Genomic DNA, 19,116 nt, shown 5'->3' on the forward strand with positions numbered 1-19,116 from the left:
TTTGCTGGACATTCACCTTAACATTAGTCAGAATACAAAAGCTTATTATCTTAATTTTAAATGCAAGGACACAAAATCAACAGATGCTGTTATCCATCCAATACTAAAAAACATGAAAATAAGTGTGCGTCTGCATAAATCATATATGCAAGTGAAGTTCAGGCTTAGATTTACACCAGTAAATGATCCTGATAACTGCAGCTACCACACTACTGTATATTTTAGGTACTAATAAAGTTATGTGTATGTACTTTATATTTTTTAGGCTGATGTGTTTTCCGTTTCTATGGATAAAGGTGCTGTAGTCTTAACTGTAAATGACTTGAAAGTACAGTCCAAAAACACGCAATACAATGATGGGCACAATCACTATATTGTGGCGTCAGTTTCACCAAACAGGTAAAATGGCCATTCTTTTCTTTTACTTTCCATAGACAAAATATAACAAGATATTTAAAAAAAATGTATTTATCGTGTTTTTACATCAACATATCCATTTATGTGCTACATTTGTAAGTAATTTGAAAATATCATATTTGCTATTTTCTTTATTAAAAAAGATTTTACTCTGCCTTTTTGCAAAAAAAAGGTGATGGTTATTGCCCAGAATCCCCTGTAACAATTATTATTAGATATAAAAATGCAGATAATGTGGAATTCAGAAAATAAAACTATTCATCTCAAACTTCGATTTAAATGACCAAACCATTCAAATAACAAGCATATACAATTACATGTAATGAGTAATATTATAATACTGTCTTAAATGTATTTTGCTGTAGGTGTCATCTGTTGGTAGATGAGGAAGATACTACTTCCCAGCAGAGAGATCATAAAGACATAAGCCTTCCAACACCAAGAAAGTTCTACTTTGGTGGCTCTCCTAATGGTCCACCACAAGATAACTTTACAGGGTGTATCAGCAATGCTTATTTCTCCAGGTATGTATGGTGTTTTCCAAATTAATTCCTGCTTTGGAAAAATCTGATATAACATATTAAGGAAAAAGTCAAGAAATTGCACTTTGATTTTCCATATGAGATTAAGCCCGCTCTTTTCCTACGCTATGGGGAATTTTCACACAGTAGAGTCACAAAACTTTTCCTCAAGACCCTGGATGAAAGCTGTGTCAAACTTGTATAAAACGATTTATAGACAAACCCCGAAATCACAATGTCACTTTTCCCTTGTCCAAGCTTCCACGGCCAGTAGTGGCTTTGGCATTTGAAAGTTGAATTGGGCAGAGGGTCACTAAGTTAAAAACTTTTGCAGGTAAAAGCACAGAAGCACATCAAAATAAAGTATTTAAAATGTTTGCTTGCTTAATATTTCCTTTGCAGAAATATTTTTTATTGACTTGCAAAGTGCCTCTAAACTTGCTAATTTGACTTCTTCAGGAAAGGTCCACTCTCTGGCACAGCCACCTCCATTCATCCACATCCAGGCTCTCTGCTCTTTTGGGAGTTTCTAATTACTGTCTGTGCTGGCCCAACTCCTCTGCCACTCACCTCCCTACAAAACCTTTTATGTAGCAGTGAGGGGAAGAGTGAAGGGGCATGCTATTAAAATATGTAAGTGAAAGCCCTGAGTTTGCAAGGGCTGCTGACATCACATCCAAGATGGGGCAGCAGTCTCTGGACTTTTGGATCTATAAACAAGAAAGGTTTTTACAGGGAAATAACATGCATTAAATACAATAAATGTACATATAATCTTATGGGAGGATTGTTGTTTAATAAATTGTCCGGTAACAGCACTCTAATCTATACTCAGCTAACACCCTGAAGCGATTCCTCAATGTCACTTACATAGTCGATTTTTTGTAGATAGGATAACAGTAAATTTGTGTGTCTACTACTACTATTTCATATTGTTGTAGACTAGTTTATATGTATATATGGTGCTTAAGCTGCCTAACTTGCAGTGACTGTAATATGTGTGTAATACGATGTCATTTTGCAGAACTGACAGAGATGTGGAAGTTGAGGACTTTCAGAAATACCAAGAAAAGGTCCAAGTCTCCCTGTATGGATGTCCTGTTGAAACGCCACCCATTGCCCTGACTCATAAACATGGTAAAAACACTTCAAAGGCCAAAGGAAAACAAAAAAAGAGAGTAAGTAAAAACATTTCTCATAAATAGATTTACAAAATACTTCTTAGTTATATTTCTGGGAAAGTCACTGCACTCAATAAACTCACTTTTCCAAGGCCACGTAAGACCTTGTTCACAATTATCATATTAAGCTTATAAAAACACATGGTTATTTCTCTAGTTGTAGGCAATGGACAATATATACAACTTTTTATGGTGGACAGGTCACAAAATGTTACAGTACAAAATATTTCAGTACTCATAGTTATAACTATAGCAATAGTTAATATATCAGAATCAGGTAAATCATGAGTCACACATTTACATATAGTACTTTTCAGGGCAGAAATTGAATAGCAAAATTACAATTTGTATGTCATATTTTCTTTTTTGTTTTCTAAAATTGAAAATATGACATGGCAACAACCCAATTATGTACAATTTGTAGTTATGCTGCCCAGGAATACTTTGATTGTCACTGATCTAGTATGCAAAGGTTTCACATATGCTGGTGATAGGCTTGATTTACTAAAATCAGAAAGGTGGTTTAATTTGCAAAGGTTATTTGCGCTTTGCATTGGAATTTTACTCAGTGCTTAGTGAATATGATGAATCTCTGTTGACCTCCATTATCCAATCATCTGCAAGCAAAATGATGATTTTCTTTTATTTTCATTAGGTATTATTTGCTGGCAACAGCCTATGCTATTTGTCTTTAGTAAATGAACCCCTATATATCCAGGAAGTAATATTATTTGATAACTAATGTATAAAAATGCATATATGCCAAACTGGTGAAATCCATTCATTTTCAGCAGTAATAAATATTAATAAGGCAGATAACCTTTCAGCTAAATCATGAAGGACCAAAGACTGCTTTTCAGAGACATATTTTACCATAATAATGGTCAGTGTCAGTGTCTAAGGTGAAATCAGAGGGGTCAGTATCTAGCATCAAAATGTTCAAATTGTAATAAATGTACCGTATTCTTATTTGGTTTCCTTCTTCTGGACTCTTGCACTTTTGTGGCCAAATTCATGAAGAGAATTGTAGTTAAAAAAGAAATTGCATTTGATGATAAGAGGAGTCATAAGGTTCTTTATACCTCAGGAAACGTTAACCCATCTATCTTTTTTGTATTTGCTAATCTGTACAGTTAAAATGTAGCTCTGCATAAACAGCTGACCAATTTCTGCCTCTGATAGCACACAAAATAGTCATCATTCAGGTGAAATTTGGTAACCTTTATTTGAATTGCATTCTTCACTCAGACCATCTATACAAAATATATCCTAAATTTCAGGTTCTGGTTATCCCTGCTGACTCCTATATTACCTTGAGATAATAGCAATGTACTCCGTGCAGTTTAGCAGATTGATGTTTAATGAAAAGACTAAACCATTCTGTTGTTCACCTTTTTGTCTTCTTTTTCCAATGTTTTTACAGCTTGGTAAACATAAAACACAATCCTCACACAGTGTAACTGAGAGTAAAGGTATAGAAACAGAAGACACAGAAGTTGTCTCCCAGTGTGCACTGCCCGGTAGACCAAGATCGGTCAGGAATGCCTATCTCTTTGGAGGAACTGCTAACAGTCGACAGGAGTTTAAGCACATTCCTAAACAATTTAATCAAAAGTAAGCTACGTGTCCTTGCCGTATTTGAAAAAAAAAAAAATCTGCTGATAATCAACGCATCTTGAGTATACAAATAATGAAATAGGCTTACAGTACAATTGCTTTATAAAATGGTGAATTCTTTGTCATCATTTACAGTGTTCAGATTACTTTAGTCATCTCCCTCCTCTCTGATCTGAGCCAACGCAAGTTGGGGCTTACATGTACTATATATTGTAGAAACTGAATGATCACTGAAATAAGATAGTTTACAGAAATGCCACCACATGTGAGATGGGGTACATGCTTTTTCAAGCAGGAAGGTAATGTCCCTCAACAAGGCACTTTTTCAACAGCAATATAATAAGTTTACAGGCCATAGAATGCCTGAGGAGCACTTCCCTTGGAGGAGGTATCCAGATTACTGGGTTACCCTGAGGTCCCCAAAGTCCTTGCCTTTTGCCCAGCTGATGGTGAAAGATGAAGACGGTGACAGAAGAGATATCCTGTAGGGGAAACCCTACTCTTTCCTTCCTTGTCAGGCACTACTCTGTAATACTGCTCCTACTATCTCCCTTAAATAGCACTTGCTATTTAAGCACTTCTGTGTCAAGATGGCTGCCCAAATCTCATGGGATATTCGCATCCAATAGGAGATGCTGGCATCCCCAAGATGGCTGCCTGGAGCTCTTATTTGCCCTTAATAGTTTCTTGTCAGCATGAAGAAGTGGCACAGTGCCACCTTGAGGTTGGTGTACAAACTACAGCCCAACACCTGTAAAAGTAAACAAATGATGGAAGAACACCTGTTAGGGCTCTTTCACACCATACGTGCATGAAAACTGATGAGAAAAAAACGCACAGATTTCACTTGTACATTAACTTCGGTTTTCATTGCGTCAGTTATGTGCCCTATTCACACCAATGTTGATATTGTGTCAGTTTGCTGCTCGTGCAGAAAACTGCATACACGTTGCAGATTCCTGCAAAGAAAAAATCTGCACGGTGAGGTGTGAACAGGGCACATAAAGAACAATTGTTTTTTCTGCGCCCTTGCAAAATATGTGCAGAAAGAATGACGTCTCTGCACCATGGTCTGCACGAGGCCTTAAACTAGTATGTGCCACTTTGATATAAATTCTTTTTGACATTCTTTTTGACTTTTGACTTTTTGCTAATTTACAATACGTGCTATTGCCATGGAAGCTACTTCCTTCTGCATTTGAGCTGGTAACAAAAATGACTGATGCCAATATTATGTTTACAGAATCAGACACACCATTCCACTTTTTATATTTGGCAGGTCTGAACTGTCTTTCCGCTTAAAAACACAATCATCCCATGGAATGATCTTCTATATATCAGATGAAGAAGAAGATAACTTTGTAACGCTTTTCCTATCTGATGGACGTCTACACTTCATATTCAATGCTGGACCTGAAAAACTGACAATTAAAAGCCAAGGAAAATATAATGATGGATTGTGGCACACTGTAAGTAGCCAATAAATAACTAATATATAGCAGCTTACCAGTCCTTAAATGTGGTGACTGCAATAGTTTTCTTTTTTTGGGATACAAACATATTCAGAAAGTACACATAATGACTGCTGATCTTGTCAAAAATGCTACATGATTCTCAATGTTTGTGAACAGAAGCAAAAGCACAAACAATGTTACCTTTCTTCCGAAAATGACTAATCCACCCCACCCCCCCATGTCTTGAAGATGAACAAAGACACATATGAAGTCCTTCCTAGGTGGAAACCATGGCTCCCTCCATAGTTGCAATGGAGAAGTGAGCATAGCCACTCGTGGTCAAGGAGGGTGTTAGTCACAGGATTACCAGGTGAAAAAAATGAAAAAAGCCTGAAAAATGTAATGCAGCCATCTCACTTAAGAATTCATAAACTGCAACATATTATATTTTTGTTTTTGGGGTAGATATACTTTAACTTGCAGCAAACTAATACAGTAAATCAATCTAGTTTAATAATATAAAGTAACATTTCACTCTAAGTGCTAACCTAAAAAAAAATGCTGCAGTAACAATCAGCACTGAAATTCACTAACAAAGGTCATGTAATTTATGTTATTCAATTGAAACATTTTTTTAAATGTTAAAAAACTGTTTTAATTACTTAACACTAGATTAACAGGAATTAATATACTGTTTTTGAAGAAAGTCTTGGAGTTCCATTGTGCTATCATAATTCAGGGTATCTTACAAATATAGTTAGTATTGGGCTATCCAAAGACATAGAACATTAAGGCTATGGAAAGCTTTCACAGTGGGCCTGATTTTATAAAATGTGAAGTGTAGTAATTTAAACATCCAGCTTAATTTTATTTTTTTAATTAGGTGGCCTAAAAAAGTTAAAATAAACAATGCAGCTCTCAAGGTTGAATTATGCCACTTCCTTTGAGCCCAGGGTGTCAAGGACCTGACCCTAGGGTACGTCATAAAGCCTCTCTGGACTCAAAGGAGGATAATGTAGGAAACATTATCACTTGAGAGGAGGATGTCATGGAGGAAAAGGACCTGGGTTGTCAGGTGATGGAATTGGAGAGGAAAAAAAGTATATATGTAATAGAATAGAAAAAAAAAAGATGGGGGTGGGGGTGCGTCAAGGTTGGGGAGAGTGATATGGGGACCTAACCTTGAGTTGGGCTTTAAAACAGCTCAAGGCTGGAGATTTGAAGAGAGCACAGGTGAGGTTAAAGCGGAAGTCCCATACATTTCTTTTTTTAAAAAGTCAGCAGCTACAAATACTGCAGCTGCTGACTTTTAAAATAAGGACACTTACCTGTCCAAGGCGCCCAGGGCCGAAACCATCCCTCGGTCCTGCCATGCCATCTTCGGTAAGGGAATCAGGGAAAGAAGCCTTGCAGCTTAACTTCCCGATTCCCTGCTGCGCATGCGCAAGTCGCACTATCCAATCAGAATGGTCCCTGCTGTCTCTGGGACCCTTGTGTGTCCCAGAAGACAGCGCGGTGGGGCAGGAAGAGGCGTAGACTCCCACAGGAGTCTATGCCTGGAAGTGGGTGCAAATACCTGGATAGTTGGGCAACACCTCCCCCTTTTTGTTAAATTTTATATTAAAGTGTTACTAAACCCACAACAGTAAAATCAGTCTGTATATGCAGTAAAGCATGCTTGTCATACTCACTGTGGAACCTAAGGGGTTAATTCTCTGAATTGTGTAAAAAGGCTGTTTGATCCTGTCTTCTGTGATCCTCCCCTTATTTTACTATCCCCAATCTATTTGCAGTACAGAACCCGGTGGGGCACTCTGCACATGCTCAGTTTGATGTGTATTGTTATTTTTTAGTTTTTTTTGGGGAGGGTGAATGTGATCAGCACAGGGCCAATCAGCACTGTCCAGACAGAGGGTCAGGAGTCATGCAGCCTCATAGGACAGTCTCAGGAGAATGAAAACTCCTCCTACAAGCTTTAATCAGTGCTTGGCCGGACACTGATAGATGTCACATGACTGCTATATACTGCTCATAAGAAAAGGTATTTAGCAGTTTATATTTACTAAAATAATTTCCTTTTTATGTTCTGTGTACTGTGGGAGACCAGATATAGTGAATGCAGGGTCCTGGATTTAGTAACACTTTAAAGTGATACTAAAGTCTATTTTTTTTTTTTCATTAAAAATAACAAACGTGATACTTACCTTCTCTGTGAAGTGGTTTTGCACAGAGCAGCCCAGACCCTCCTCCTCTTAGGTTCCTCTTCAGTGCTCCTGGCCCCTCCCTCTATTGAGTGCCCCCAGAGCAAGCAGCTTGTTTTGGGGGCACCAGAGCTCTGGTGTTCATTCAGAGCCGTAGCCACAGCTTGGCCCCTGCCCCCTTTCTCTCCTCATTGGCTCACTGACTTTGACAGCAATGGGAGCCAAGGGTGCAATGCTGCTGTCTCAGCCAATGTGGAGCAAAGTCCCGGAGAGCCAAGTCTCTCGTGCAACATTGCTGGATCAAGAGGGACTTCAGGTAAGTATTAGGGGGGCTGCTGCGCACAGAAGGATTTTTATCTTAATGCATAGAATGCATTCATTTAAAAATAACCTTCTGCCTTTAAAACCACTTTAAACCTCATTGCTATGTTAAGATGCTCTTGGCTGGAATTTCTAAATATCTCTAATCTGTTCTCTCCTTATGTTAAATGTTATAGGGAAATAGACTTCTTCACAACCTGAAGAGATGCTTTACATCACATTAGCTGGTATGCATCTGAAGGGGAGAGTGGTCTAGCAGAGGCTTCAGCTGTTAAACCATGCAAACAGTAATTTTTCAGAAAATAAGTTGGAATTGGCCTAGTAAACATGCAAACAGCTGCCAGAAAATTGCATCTGGTAGTAAATGTATAATAATTATATGTCATATTTCTTAATTGCCTGAAAAAAAAGTTTACTTTTTGATCCTGAAAAGATATGCAAAACATTCTACATGTTTAAATGTCAAAACTTTTAATTGTTGCGGACACTTTTTCTGTTCGCAAAATCAGAGAATAAACACTTTTTTTCACTGAATGCTTTATCATACAAGAAAGTTGTGTGCTTTGTTTGTAACAAAAAGTCATGCAGAATTAGCCAACTCTTTCTTTTGCGTTAAAAAAGGAACTTGCTCACAAGTATTTTTTTGTCTAATATTTTTATCGCTTAGGTAATATGTGTCCGTGATGCGAACAGAGGTAAAATAATCATTGACGGCTTACGGGTGTACGAAGACAGTCTTCCTATCACTGACAGTGTATGGAGAGTGGAGGCACCACTTTACTTAGGAGGTGTAGCCCCAGAGAGAGCTATGAAGAATGTAGAGGTAATGACCCTTTTGCAAAAATGGGAAGAATAATAGTTCTGATTTTGAATGATTTACTTGTATGCATTTATAAACTATGAGTAGCCAATTACCACACAATAGGGATGATTGACATTTTCACAAAAAATTTATTTTACAGCAAAACTACCAATTTCACTTTTGCTGAAATCACTTTGAAATTACCTTCAGATTACTCCATGCAGGCTGCTTAGGCAAAAAAAATCACACGGCATTGTTATGTCAATGCCAACATGGTTATTTGTGGCTTTGTTGACATACAAAGCAAAAGCTATCCCTAACCCTAATGTTAACGCTATCCCTGATCTCAACTTTAACCCTATACGTTTACAGACTTATAATATAGAGAACAATAGGAAGAGAACATGGAACAAATAATGGGCCAAACAGCCTCAAGCGAGATCCTTCAGAGTTTAGTGGTATTTGTGCAGCAAAAGTCAAAAATTTTAACAACATAAAAAAAACTCTATATATGTATTTGTAGGCTTTCTGCCTACCCTGCCTGGGGTCAAGCAACCTGGTAAGGTCTTGTGGAGAAAATGCAGACTGAAGATGAGAAGAAGAGATTGCACTCAATGCTCGTTATATAAAAGTTTAAGTAATGTTGCATATTTCCTATTTCATAGATCAACTCGGTCTACAGCTTTCATGGCTTTCTTGGAGACCTGAAGCTCAATGGGCGCTCTGTAAATTCTCCATCTCAAACATTCAGTGTGACACCTTGTTTTGAAGGCCCCACAGAATCCGGAACTTATATTTCATCAGAAGGAGGTTATGTGATTCTAGGTAATGACCTAATGAATGAAAACGTTGTGCACATTAGCACTGCCCTGTCATGGCTGTCTTCATAAAAGCATTTCCTTGATACAGATATGTCAATATAGAATGGCAATTATATGATTCTTCGAAAGCCAGTGGAGCTTGAAGACTAGTCTAGAATGCAGTAAATGGCAGATTTCCATATAAAGATACCCTTTCTTTTAAAATGTAAAACATGATGAAATACAAGGATAGCAGTCAAGTATAACTTTTGCATATTCACATCTGGTACTGTTATTTTAGAAAAATACAACACATGCATGAGTAACACTGTTAAATTGGGATACATAGAAATCAAAACAAAGCTATGTCTGTAAAATTGTCACATGTACACTGAAAATAGCATGTTAAAAAAGGACAATGCTCTCAGATATTACTAAAACAGAGCAACATGTTTTATAATTTGGCTATTAATAAAGTACACAGCATTTACATTAGTGCTCTTTTTTATTTATAAGCTGACAAATGCACAAAAATATTTAAAAAGCTTACATTTTTTTAAATGAATGCATTATTATTTATGCATATGACAGTTACAGTATTCAACAGATAAACATGCTACCTTCTGCAGGTGCCTTCTGCAGGCTCCAAGATTATTTTTACAATGAAACCTCTGGCCTGCATGTGACTACCATGCCATAGTTGACATAATGATCACATAATCAGGGACAATGCAGATTTGTTCCCAAACATTAGTTGGGACTGGAGCTATGACTGACAGCTGGAACTGAGAGCCATCAATCTAGCAATATGTAGACTGATGGCTCTTAAAGAGATGACATTTGTTAAAATAAACCTAGTATAAGGTTTTTGAGCTAGGGAACTTTAATATTCAGATTGCAGACAGGAAGAGGGTTATTATTTTTATAATAATGCATATTAAAGTGCAACTTAAGGCATTTTCTTTTTCATTTTGGATAGAGCAACTCCTTTCTGTTTTTTGCCACCTTTGTCACCCCAGGATTTCCCTTCACTTCCTGTTGCATAGCCAAAACAGGAAGCGAGAAGAAATCCCTCCAAAGTGAGGGAATTCTGGGGTGTCACCAGAACTAGTGTCATCATTGAAAGATTATCCTTCTATTCCTGTTCTGATGTCAACCCAAAGTTTGGAATTTTCTTTTACTTTTACTTACAATTATAACGGTAAACAGGACAAGTAGAGAGCGTGAATCTACCTAATGGGGGCACAGACAGCAATAAAAACTGACAAGTGTTCTAATCTCTCTTCACTCTACTCATAATACTCTAATAGTAAAATTATGCATGAGGTCCAGTATAGCTACAACACTGGTAACTCCATCAAAGCACCCAGCCATGGATGCAGATGCCAAATATTCACGTATCAAACATAATTCTCACACATGAAAAAGGTTATTTCAAAAATGTGAAACTTGTTTTTAAATGTCATCTGAATTCTATAAAGGATATTTATATGCAAAACTTACTGGCATTTTCTTTGATCTTGCTTGATTACAGCATTAAATAAGGCCAAGCCATGAGTAACACACTCCTCCATGCTGTTCTAGCATGGAGGAACTCAGTACCTAATGACCAACAAAAAACTAAAATTTTGGTCATGAGTAAGTGATGGAGTAGGTTGCTCCAGACATATAATATGCTTCTGGATGTAGTTAGTCCAAACTAACATATGAGTATTTTTTTTTTGTTTATAGCAAACATGAGATCAAGTACACGCTAGAAGTCAGCACATGTGTAGAAAAGTAGGTGCTCTTAGGTATCAGGGTATACTCCCTGTTTTACTAACTCTAACTTCAACATTTCCAAATCCCCTTCTATCTGCCTATGAATATACAGATATCTTGAAAGTCAAGAATTTCCCCCTTCCCGACCTGCATCTCTCAATGAAATGCTACTACCTAGCATATCCAATTGCAAAGCCTAATCAGGAGGTGATTGTGCCTATAGTTTAACCTGAAAAGGTGATACTTGAATTTACAGTATAAGAAGCTACAGAGGCTCTCTGGAGAGCTGGATAGTGAATTGGGAGTTATGTACTAATAGCTTATAGTGCCCTCTCAATGCATGTGTTAGTTTCAAAGTGTTTTGAATAAGCATAGATTCACTTTAAACGACTATAATTAAAATGCATTCTGATACGTTGTAAAGTAATGAAGGTTATACACTGTAGTTTTAAGGCATTGATGAGGGCATTCGGAAATATATTTACCAAAACTGGGTTGCTGACTGAATGAAAAGTAAAAAAAATAAGTTAAAATTCATATCTTACAACCCACAGTAGTCAATCATGTTCTAAAACAGCATCCCTATTGCCCACTGCAAACAACCAGTCTTTCCAATAATTTTCTAACAATTGCCAAAGCCCAAAGAACATTTAGTTTCATTTAGCTAAACACATATACAGGTGCATTAAAACAAAGGGTGTGCAAATTTTCTTTTCTTTAAAAATCAGCCACAGTCTGAGTAGAAATTCCTATGTCTTGCCAGCATGTACAGAGCATGACCCTTGTTTTCTGTAGGGAACAAGTAATCTTTTTTTCTATATGTCTTAACCCAATACAGACTAGTAGTCTTTTTTCATTCAACCCAGCAGGCTGAACAAATCAAAAAAATGAAGACCTCAGGAGGAGCTGCTGTACTAACCATCCAATGTTAGTACATTGATCTCCCTTGCTGTGCTATTCTTTTCTGACAGGGGGATGCCGCCCCCCGCCAGAGCCCACTGGTCAGTGCTCTCAGCCATTGGCTTAGAGCGCTGATCGGGTGCCGAACAGCAGACCTTTTTCGGTTACGCCACTTTGACAGAAGCCGGCCGAAGGGCCTGCTTCTGTCGGGCTGGCTGCCGTGCACAGGGGCTGAATGTTGGCTGGTTTCTATTGGACCAGCTGATGCCACCCGATATTTGGCCCGTGTGTACGGGCCTTTAATCACCCTCTGTTGAGTAAGAGCCAAAACTCTTCAATCAGCAGGAAGTATAAGCTTTGCTGAACGTGGAGCTCTAAGCCTGACTCACTAGGGGTAGGTCATACCTGTGGAAAGATCACTGCTTCCACACAGAGAGAAAGTGTCCCACTCTGCAGCTGCTGGAAAGGGACAGGCTTTTATATCAGGACTGTGGCTGCCTTAGAAAGAATACAAACTGTAAGACATTTACACACATTTTGTTTTGATGCACCTTTAATATACTTGAATGTTGTTGATTTAAACTGAAGGTTCATTTGGGTTGTAAGGAAACATTTAAAAAGTTGACTAGCTATGTGCAGCTGAAACACTTTCATACATGAGCCAATGTGAATTATCCAATGAAACAGCAGTTTTTACAGCTATTTTTTGTGTTTTAGCGGAATCCTTCCATTCTGGAGTAAAATTTGAATTAGTCATTGAAGTACGTCCCAGGAGTAACTCTGGAATTTTGCTTCATGTTCAGAATGTTAATGGCGAATACCTAAATATGCACATGAAGGAAGGACAGGTAAACAAAATATTTTATATTGTGTTGTAATCCACCCATGATAATACTATTAGAAGATTAAGGGTTCTTGCCAGATAATGATATTCTCTGCATTATTTCCCAAATATGCTCTCTTACCAAATATTTATCCAAGGGAGGGCCTTTCACTGCTGACTTCCTTTAGAGGTGGAGGCTCCAGGACAATCAACCTGATTCAGATTTAGGCGCCTAGTGAATTATCGATGCAAAACAACCATGAAGGACAAGTATCCAAATTGTTCAGACTACACAGGTTGTGTATTTTTGAGTCAGAGGATATGTAGTCAGTTAATCCTAGAATAGGAAAACAGCCAAAAAGCCTTTGCTCCTTTAAAAACAAGTCAGCAGCAGATGTTCCAATGTTTCTTTCAGTACAGATTAATTTCAAAGCTGAAGCTGCCAGTCAAATTAGGACCTGTTGCTATGATCAAACAACTCATGTGTCCCCATAGCACAACATAGCCTGCCTACACACAGCTCCAGCCACATAAAGAAAAAAAAAAAAAAAACACAGAGTTACGTATGTTATGTTGTGTTTGTGTCCACTAATAGTAATTTTAGTGTATTTTTTGTGAAAAAGTTGCTTTAATATTTTGGGGAGGGAGGCCCTGTCAGGTAGGCTATAAAGGCACTGTGATTTCTAACAGAAGTCCTGATCTAAGCATTCATATATTTGTAGAATTACACTTATATAGAGTATGTTCTAAAATTCTTTTTAGTCTGTGTGATCGGTTCTTTTATGGGGTTTACAAAAGGCTACTTGAAGTGTCTTGTAATAGAATCACTAACATTATAGCAACTGTAAAAAAAAAAAAAATGTTGGCCTAGTCTTTTTGCTGTCCACACAGTTTCCTCCTTTTGCCTCCAGTATTTTTCAGCATCACAATCTTCCCCAATAAATCCTGCCTTCTTTTTAATTAAAGTATATGTAAACTCTTAGGCCCCAAGCACACTGGACATTCAGTCCTGGTGCCTGATATCAGAGCGTATTGGTTGTGGTGGAAGCCACAGGCGCAGTCTGCATTTCAGGCATTTGTCCCTGGGCGCATTTCGCCCTAAATGACAGTACCACTTGGTGCACCGTGCAGCCACCGCAGCTTTCAGTCTCATAGAATTTAACAGGCTGCTGGCAGCGGGGCTGGACAGTGCACCTGTGCCCTCCACCTGCACCTAAACGCCCAGTGAGCATGAGGCCTTAGACACTCTAAATGTGGCTAAATGCTTATAAATTTGACTAAACACAGCTAAACCTACTTTAAGGCAGGAACATGTAAATGTAGAAAAAAAATCTAAGTTGTTTATACTTCCCAGGTGACTTCTGCTGAGTTTAGAAAAGCCAAATGCAGGAGTGCCAGTGTGAATGAGGCTCCTCTTATTTGCTTCCTAAATATTCCTATCAAAGTGTTACGGAGAAGAGAAAAGGTGGCCATGTGTTGTATTCATAACACAATTTTGTATGCCTAAGCCCTTGTACACACGGTCGGAGAATCTGTCAGAATGAGTCTTATCGGACCGTGTCGTCAGATAATCTGACTGTGTGTGGTATGCATCGGACTGATTCCGTCCGAATCTCCGTCCGACCCAATTTTCCAACATGTTGGAAATATTTCCCGACCAACTGGGCCGGACGGACCTAATCCGATCATGTGTAGAGAATTTTCATCGGACCAAGTGCCACGCATGCTCAGATCAAATTCCTACATCAAAGCTATTGGCTACTAGCCTGAATGTAGTCCCATCGTAACGAAATTACGTCATCACGTTCTGAAAGATCTGTTTTTTCACCAACTTGGCCCGACCGTGTATATGCAACAGTTTCGGACACAATGCGTCTGACTAATTCCGACGGGCAAAATCCGACGGATTTGGTTGGCAAAATCTCCGACCGTGTGTACGTGGGCTAACACAAGTTAGATTTCAAGTTAATTTCCCTTAATATTCTATAGTATATAGTATAGTACAGGCGATCCCCTAGTTACAAACATCTGACTTACAAACAGAGGGAGACAACAGGAAGTGAGAGGAAATCTACCCCTAGGAAGGGAAATTCACTCCTGTAAAAGTTATTATGGAAAAACAGTCATCGAATAAAAGAAGCAGCCAGAAACTCCATAATATCAATATTTATTTTCAAGCCTTCACAGTGAGTACAGTCAGCAGCAGACTAGTTTCGGCAATAAGCCTTGTTCCCTTTATTATGGGAAAAAGGTGGCTCCACTGAAGCTTTATAACCAGTCCATGTTTCCCTAACAACCCAAAATTTTCAAAATCCAATTGTCACAGGGACAGAAAGTGAGGTGAAATCCTCTCAACAGGGGCAAAAATAGCAAAATAAATGTTATAGGGGTGATAGCCCTTCCCTAGGCTATCCAAAAAGCTTACAAATAGATTTTTTGGGCTGGAGATACACTTAAAAAATTTACCTGTTCCAACTTACAAAGAAATTCAACTTAAGAACAAACCTACAGTCCCTATCTTGTTTGTAACCCGGGGACCGCATAGTAAATCAGCCCATGTTCACATTGAGGGCGGGTTTGAAATCGTGCTGGTTTAGATGAACTCGCATGATTTCAACTCAGCGTTTCAGTCTGACTTCGGGGGGTGTTTTAACAGACATCTGTGCAAGTTCCTGCACAGATGTCTATTGAAATCACCCCTGAAGTCATTAAAGGTAGTGCAGAAGCTACTTTTGGGAATCGGTGAAACGCCGCAAAGTCGGCATAGCACTGATTTGGACAGTGCCATTGCCGGAAATAGGCTCCAATTTGTTTCAATATATTTTTATTTTGCATCAAGAAAAGGAAACAAAGTCAATGTGGATATGACTAAAACACAGCTAGAGGTAATACAAAAGTGCAGACAGTCTTAAACTTGAAAATGCCAAGCAAGTTTGCATTCAAACAGAGCAATATAATATGATCCAGGAGCCAATACAAAATAAGGATGATAGGGAGTACACATTTATGCACCTGTAGAAGTCAATCGCCTCTAATAGACCGGAGCTAACTTATGCATTTGTACAAAATCCCAGTCAAACAAAAAAAAGAAAAGGCCAAGGAAGGAGGTAGGGATCTCCGACACCCCATAAGGGCTCTTTGCTGTGGCCGAGGACCCCTATCCCCCGCCAAAAATAAAAACATAGAGGACCAGGAGCATGCTCACCAGAGGTATTGAACTATGCAAATGAACCAAAATATGTAACCAAAACATGTTGCATGACTATAATGCAAAAATTAACCAGGGATGAATGGAGCAACATCCCGAACGGGCACAGAAGCCCAGCGCGTCTAGTTGAATACATTTAACTCAGGTTCCTGTGAACCGAGAATAATATACTGAGGCCTACATTGCAATGCAGGGACAGGTCCTGAGACCAGCTTGCATGGCCCTGCTCTACAATGAAACACCCACTACAGACCGTCTCTCACTAGGCTACATAGAAGAAGGCGAAGAATGAAAATAAAAAGAGAGGAGAAGAAGAGAGAGGAAGGAAGAGAAAAGGAAGGTAAAGGAAAATGGCATCTTCTAGCAGGAGTCGCTTGGGGGGTAACAAAACCGTAATCAGGGTTCAAATCCGGGATCATTTATGTGGACAGAGAAACTCCCACGAAGCGCGCCCATGGTTCCCAAGTGGCCCTGAATTTGTCCGAGCGGTCCAGGAGTACGCTTGCCGTCTTTTCTTGTAGCATGATCCAGGAAATTTTTCTTTTGGCCAGTACAGTGGAAACAGAGGGCTGCTTCCAGGCTTTGGCAAGAGTAAGCTTAGCTCCCAGTAAAATAAAAGAGATGAGGCGTTGCGTATTCCTGGAGGCTCCCTCTGTAGGGAAATTAAGGAGCACCACCAGAGGAGACATCTGAACCGGTGTGGCGGAGAATTTGGAGATCCAGGTAAAGATCCTATACCAGAACTGCCGTATTCTAGGGCAAGTCCACCAAGTGTGTATCATGTCACCTCGTAGGCCGCAGCCCCGGAAGCACAATGGGGAAGTGGAAGGGAACATTTTAGCCAATTTCGAAGGGACTAGGTACCATCTCGTTAGCACCTTGACACTAGCTTCTATCATACTTGGGTTAAGGATACCTCTGAAGGACTTAAGAAACAGACCATGCCATAAATCGGGGTTCCAGGATTGGTTGAGATCCTCTTCCCAAGCCAACATGTAAGTCGTCTTGGATCGTGTGGAAGATAGTGCTTTATAAATGACTGAAATCCCCCCCCTCTGCTCACTGGACTGACCGCACCATGTTTCATAAGACGTCACCTGGGGACCACTGGGAAGGGACTTGCATTTTTTATGTAAGAAATTCGAAATCTGAGTGAATCGAAATATTTCAGTGGGGGGCATATCAAGTTTGCTGGTGCAGTAGGCTTTAGAGATTGGGCCCACAGGTCTGAGGAAGTGTCCTATTCTATATAGCCCCTTGTCCAGCCACCATTGAAAGGCTTTAATGTCCAGGCCCGGAGGGAAGTCTGGGTTATGGAAAAGGTGAGATAAAGGTTTTAATTGGGAAATTAGGGAGCAATTATTTTTTAGTCCATCCCAGACTGCAAAGGAGTGTGATAGAGTTGGGGAGAGGATCGGAGGTCTCATTTTTTTAGGGCTCCACATAAGGAAGTCCAGCGTGAGCCTAGGTACCGCCTGTCTCTCTATCTGTATCCAATCAGGCTGTTCCCATCTGGAATAGATAGCTGACACCTGTGCCAACTGGGCTGCTTGATAGTATAGGCGTAAGTTTGGGAGGCCCAAACCGCCTTCCGATTTGGATCTGAATAATATGGATTTAGAGAATCTATGTCCTCCCTTACCCCAGACAAATTTAATAACTTTAGCTTGAAAACGTTGCAAGCGCACCCTATCCACTGGGATGGGAAGAGCCCTGAAATAGTACAGGATGCGAGGGAGCAGCGTCATCTTTATGGCGTTGATTCTACCCAGCCAGGATAGGGACAGCCCAGCCCACCTGTTTAGATCTTCCTCCAATTTGTGGAATAACGGAGGGTAGTTAGCTTGATGGAGGAGATCGATCCTGGGGGTTAATTTAATCCCCAGGTACGATATCGTAGAGTCACTCCAGGTGAATTTGAAGCTGTCCCTGAGCCTTTCTATGAGTGGGCCAGAGATATTAACATTGAGAGCTTGTGATTTATGATAATTAACCCTGAGGCCTGAAATCGATCCAAAGTCATCAAGGAGACTACAAATATTGGGCAACGAGGTCAGGGGGGAAGAGACGAACATTAGGATGTCGTCCGCAAATAAGGCACATTTGTGCTGACTAGAACCGCAATGAATACCCTTAATATTTGGGTTATGCCTAATGGCTATGGCCAAAGATTCGATTGCTATTGCAAAAATTAAAGGGGATAGCGGACATCCCTGTCTGGTACCTCTGGATATGGGGAAAGATTCCGAATAAAATCCCTGCAGACGTACCTGGGCCGTTGGAGATGAGTACAGGGCGCGCAAGACATTGAGAAAAGAATCTCCAAATCCCCAACGTTGTAAGGTGGTGAAAATATATGACCAGTGCACAGAGTCAAACGCTTTTTGGAGATCTAAAGACAAGAGGCATCCCTGTCTGGTAGATTTCCCGTCCCAATTGGAATTAAGAAGTGATATGATGTCTATGGCCCTGCGAGTTTGATCCGGGCCTTGTCTTCCCGGAATAAATCCCATAGGCTCCAATTTGGCACTCTATTTCACATGTCAAATCAGCCCAATGTGAACGTGGGCTAATTGATCTTCTTTCAATCCAACATATGCTTGGTTATCTCCCGAGCACTGCAGTTCAAAAAGCCAACTTTCTATCAGTCGGCCTAATAGTTCAACTGTTACGGTCAAATGTTACTACGGCAAAGAACATAGCTCTGACTATACAAACCTTTGCTGACAATCTGACATGCTTATCCTTGACAATCTTGTCCAGTTTTGCTGTGGCTTTCCTCCAAAAATACAAATGTGTTTTAATGTCATGGCTACAGTGACCAAATTCTGTGATTAGAGTCCGGTCACTTCCTCCACTACATTTCCATTTTTCTATAAAAAAGTGATGACTGTTTGACATATCTGTTACTTTTACCTAGAGCAGCAAACTATTGAGATCCTCCTCACATGTCCATACAGCCAAAAGTTTTAGAATGAAGCAAAAATTAAATGTTCTGGAAAATCCTTGCTTGTTCTGTTTTCCAGTACAATTTGATTGTTAGTTCCTCTGCCTTTCCTTAAACCAAGAAGTTAGAGTATAGCTTTTATTATCTTGAGCACGTATGGATT

General features: G+C 39.5%; 1 protein-coding gene across 1 annotated transcript in view; it reads left to right on the plus strand.

The window, feature by feature from the left end:
• LAMA4 (laminin subunit alpha 4) overlaps nucleotides 1–19,116 on the plus strand; it is a 183,996-nt gene that overhangs the window by 157,876 nt on the left and 7,004 nt on the right. The window contains exons 30-37 of the mRNA XM_077487095.1: nucleotides 266–399; nucleotides 783–941; nucleotides 1,963–2,116; nucleotides 3,543–3,733; nucleotides 5,016–5,205; nucleotides 8,380–8,535; nucleotides 9,180–9,339; nucleotides 12,693–12,823. Coding sequence (XP_077343221.1) covers nucleotides 266–399; nucleotides 783–941; nucleotides 1,963–2,116; nucleotides 3,543–3,733; nucleotides 5,016–5,205; nucleotides 8,380–8,535; nucleotides 9,180–9,339; nucleotides 12,693–12,823 — 1,275 coding nt within the window. The remainder of the gene's footprint in view (nucleotides 1–265; nucleotides 400–782; nucleotides 942–1,962; nucleotides 2,117–3,542; nucleotides 3,734–5,015; nucleotides 5,206–8,379; nucleotides 8,536–9,179; nucleotides 9,340–12,692; nucleotides 12,824–19,116) is intronic.

The sequence above is a fragment of the Lithobates pipiens genome, unplaced genomic scaffold, assembly GCF_037356315.1.
Source record: "Lithobates pipiens isolate NorthernLeopardFrog02 unplaced genomic scaffold, aLitPip1_a1.2 Scaffold_18, whole genome shotgun sequence".
Taxonomy (NCBI): Eukaryota; Metazoa; Chordata; class Amphibia; order Anura; family Ranidae; genus Lithobates; species Lithobates pipiens.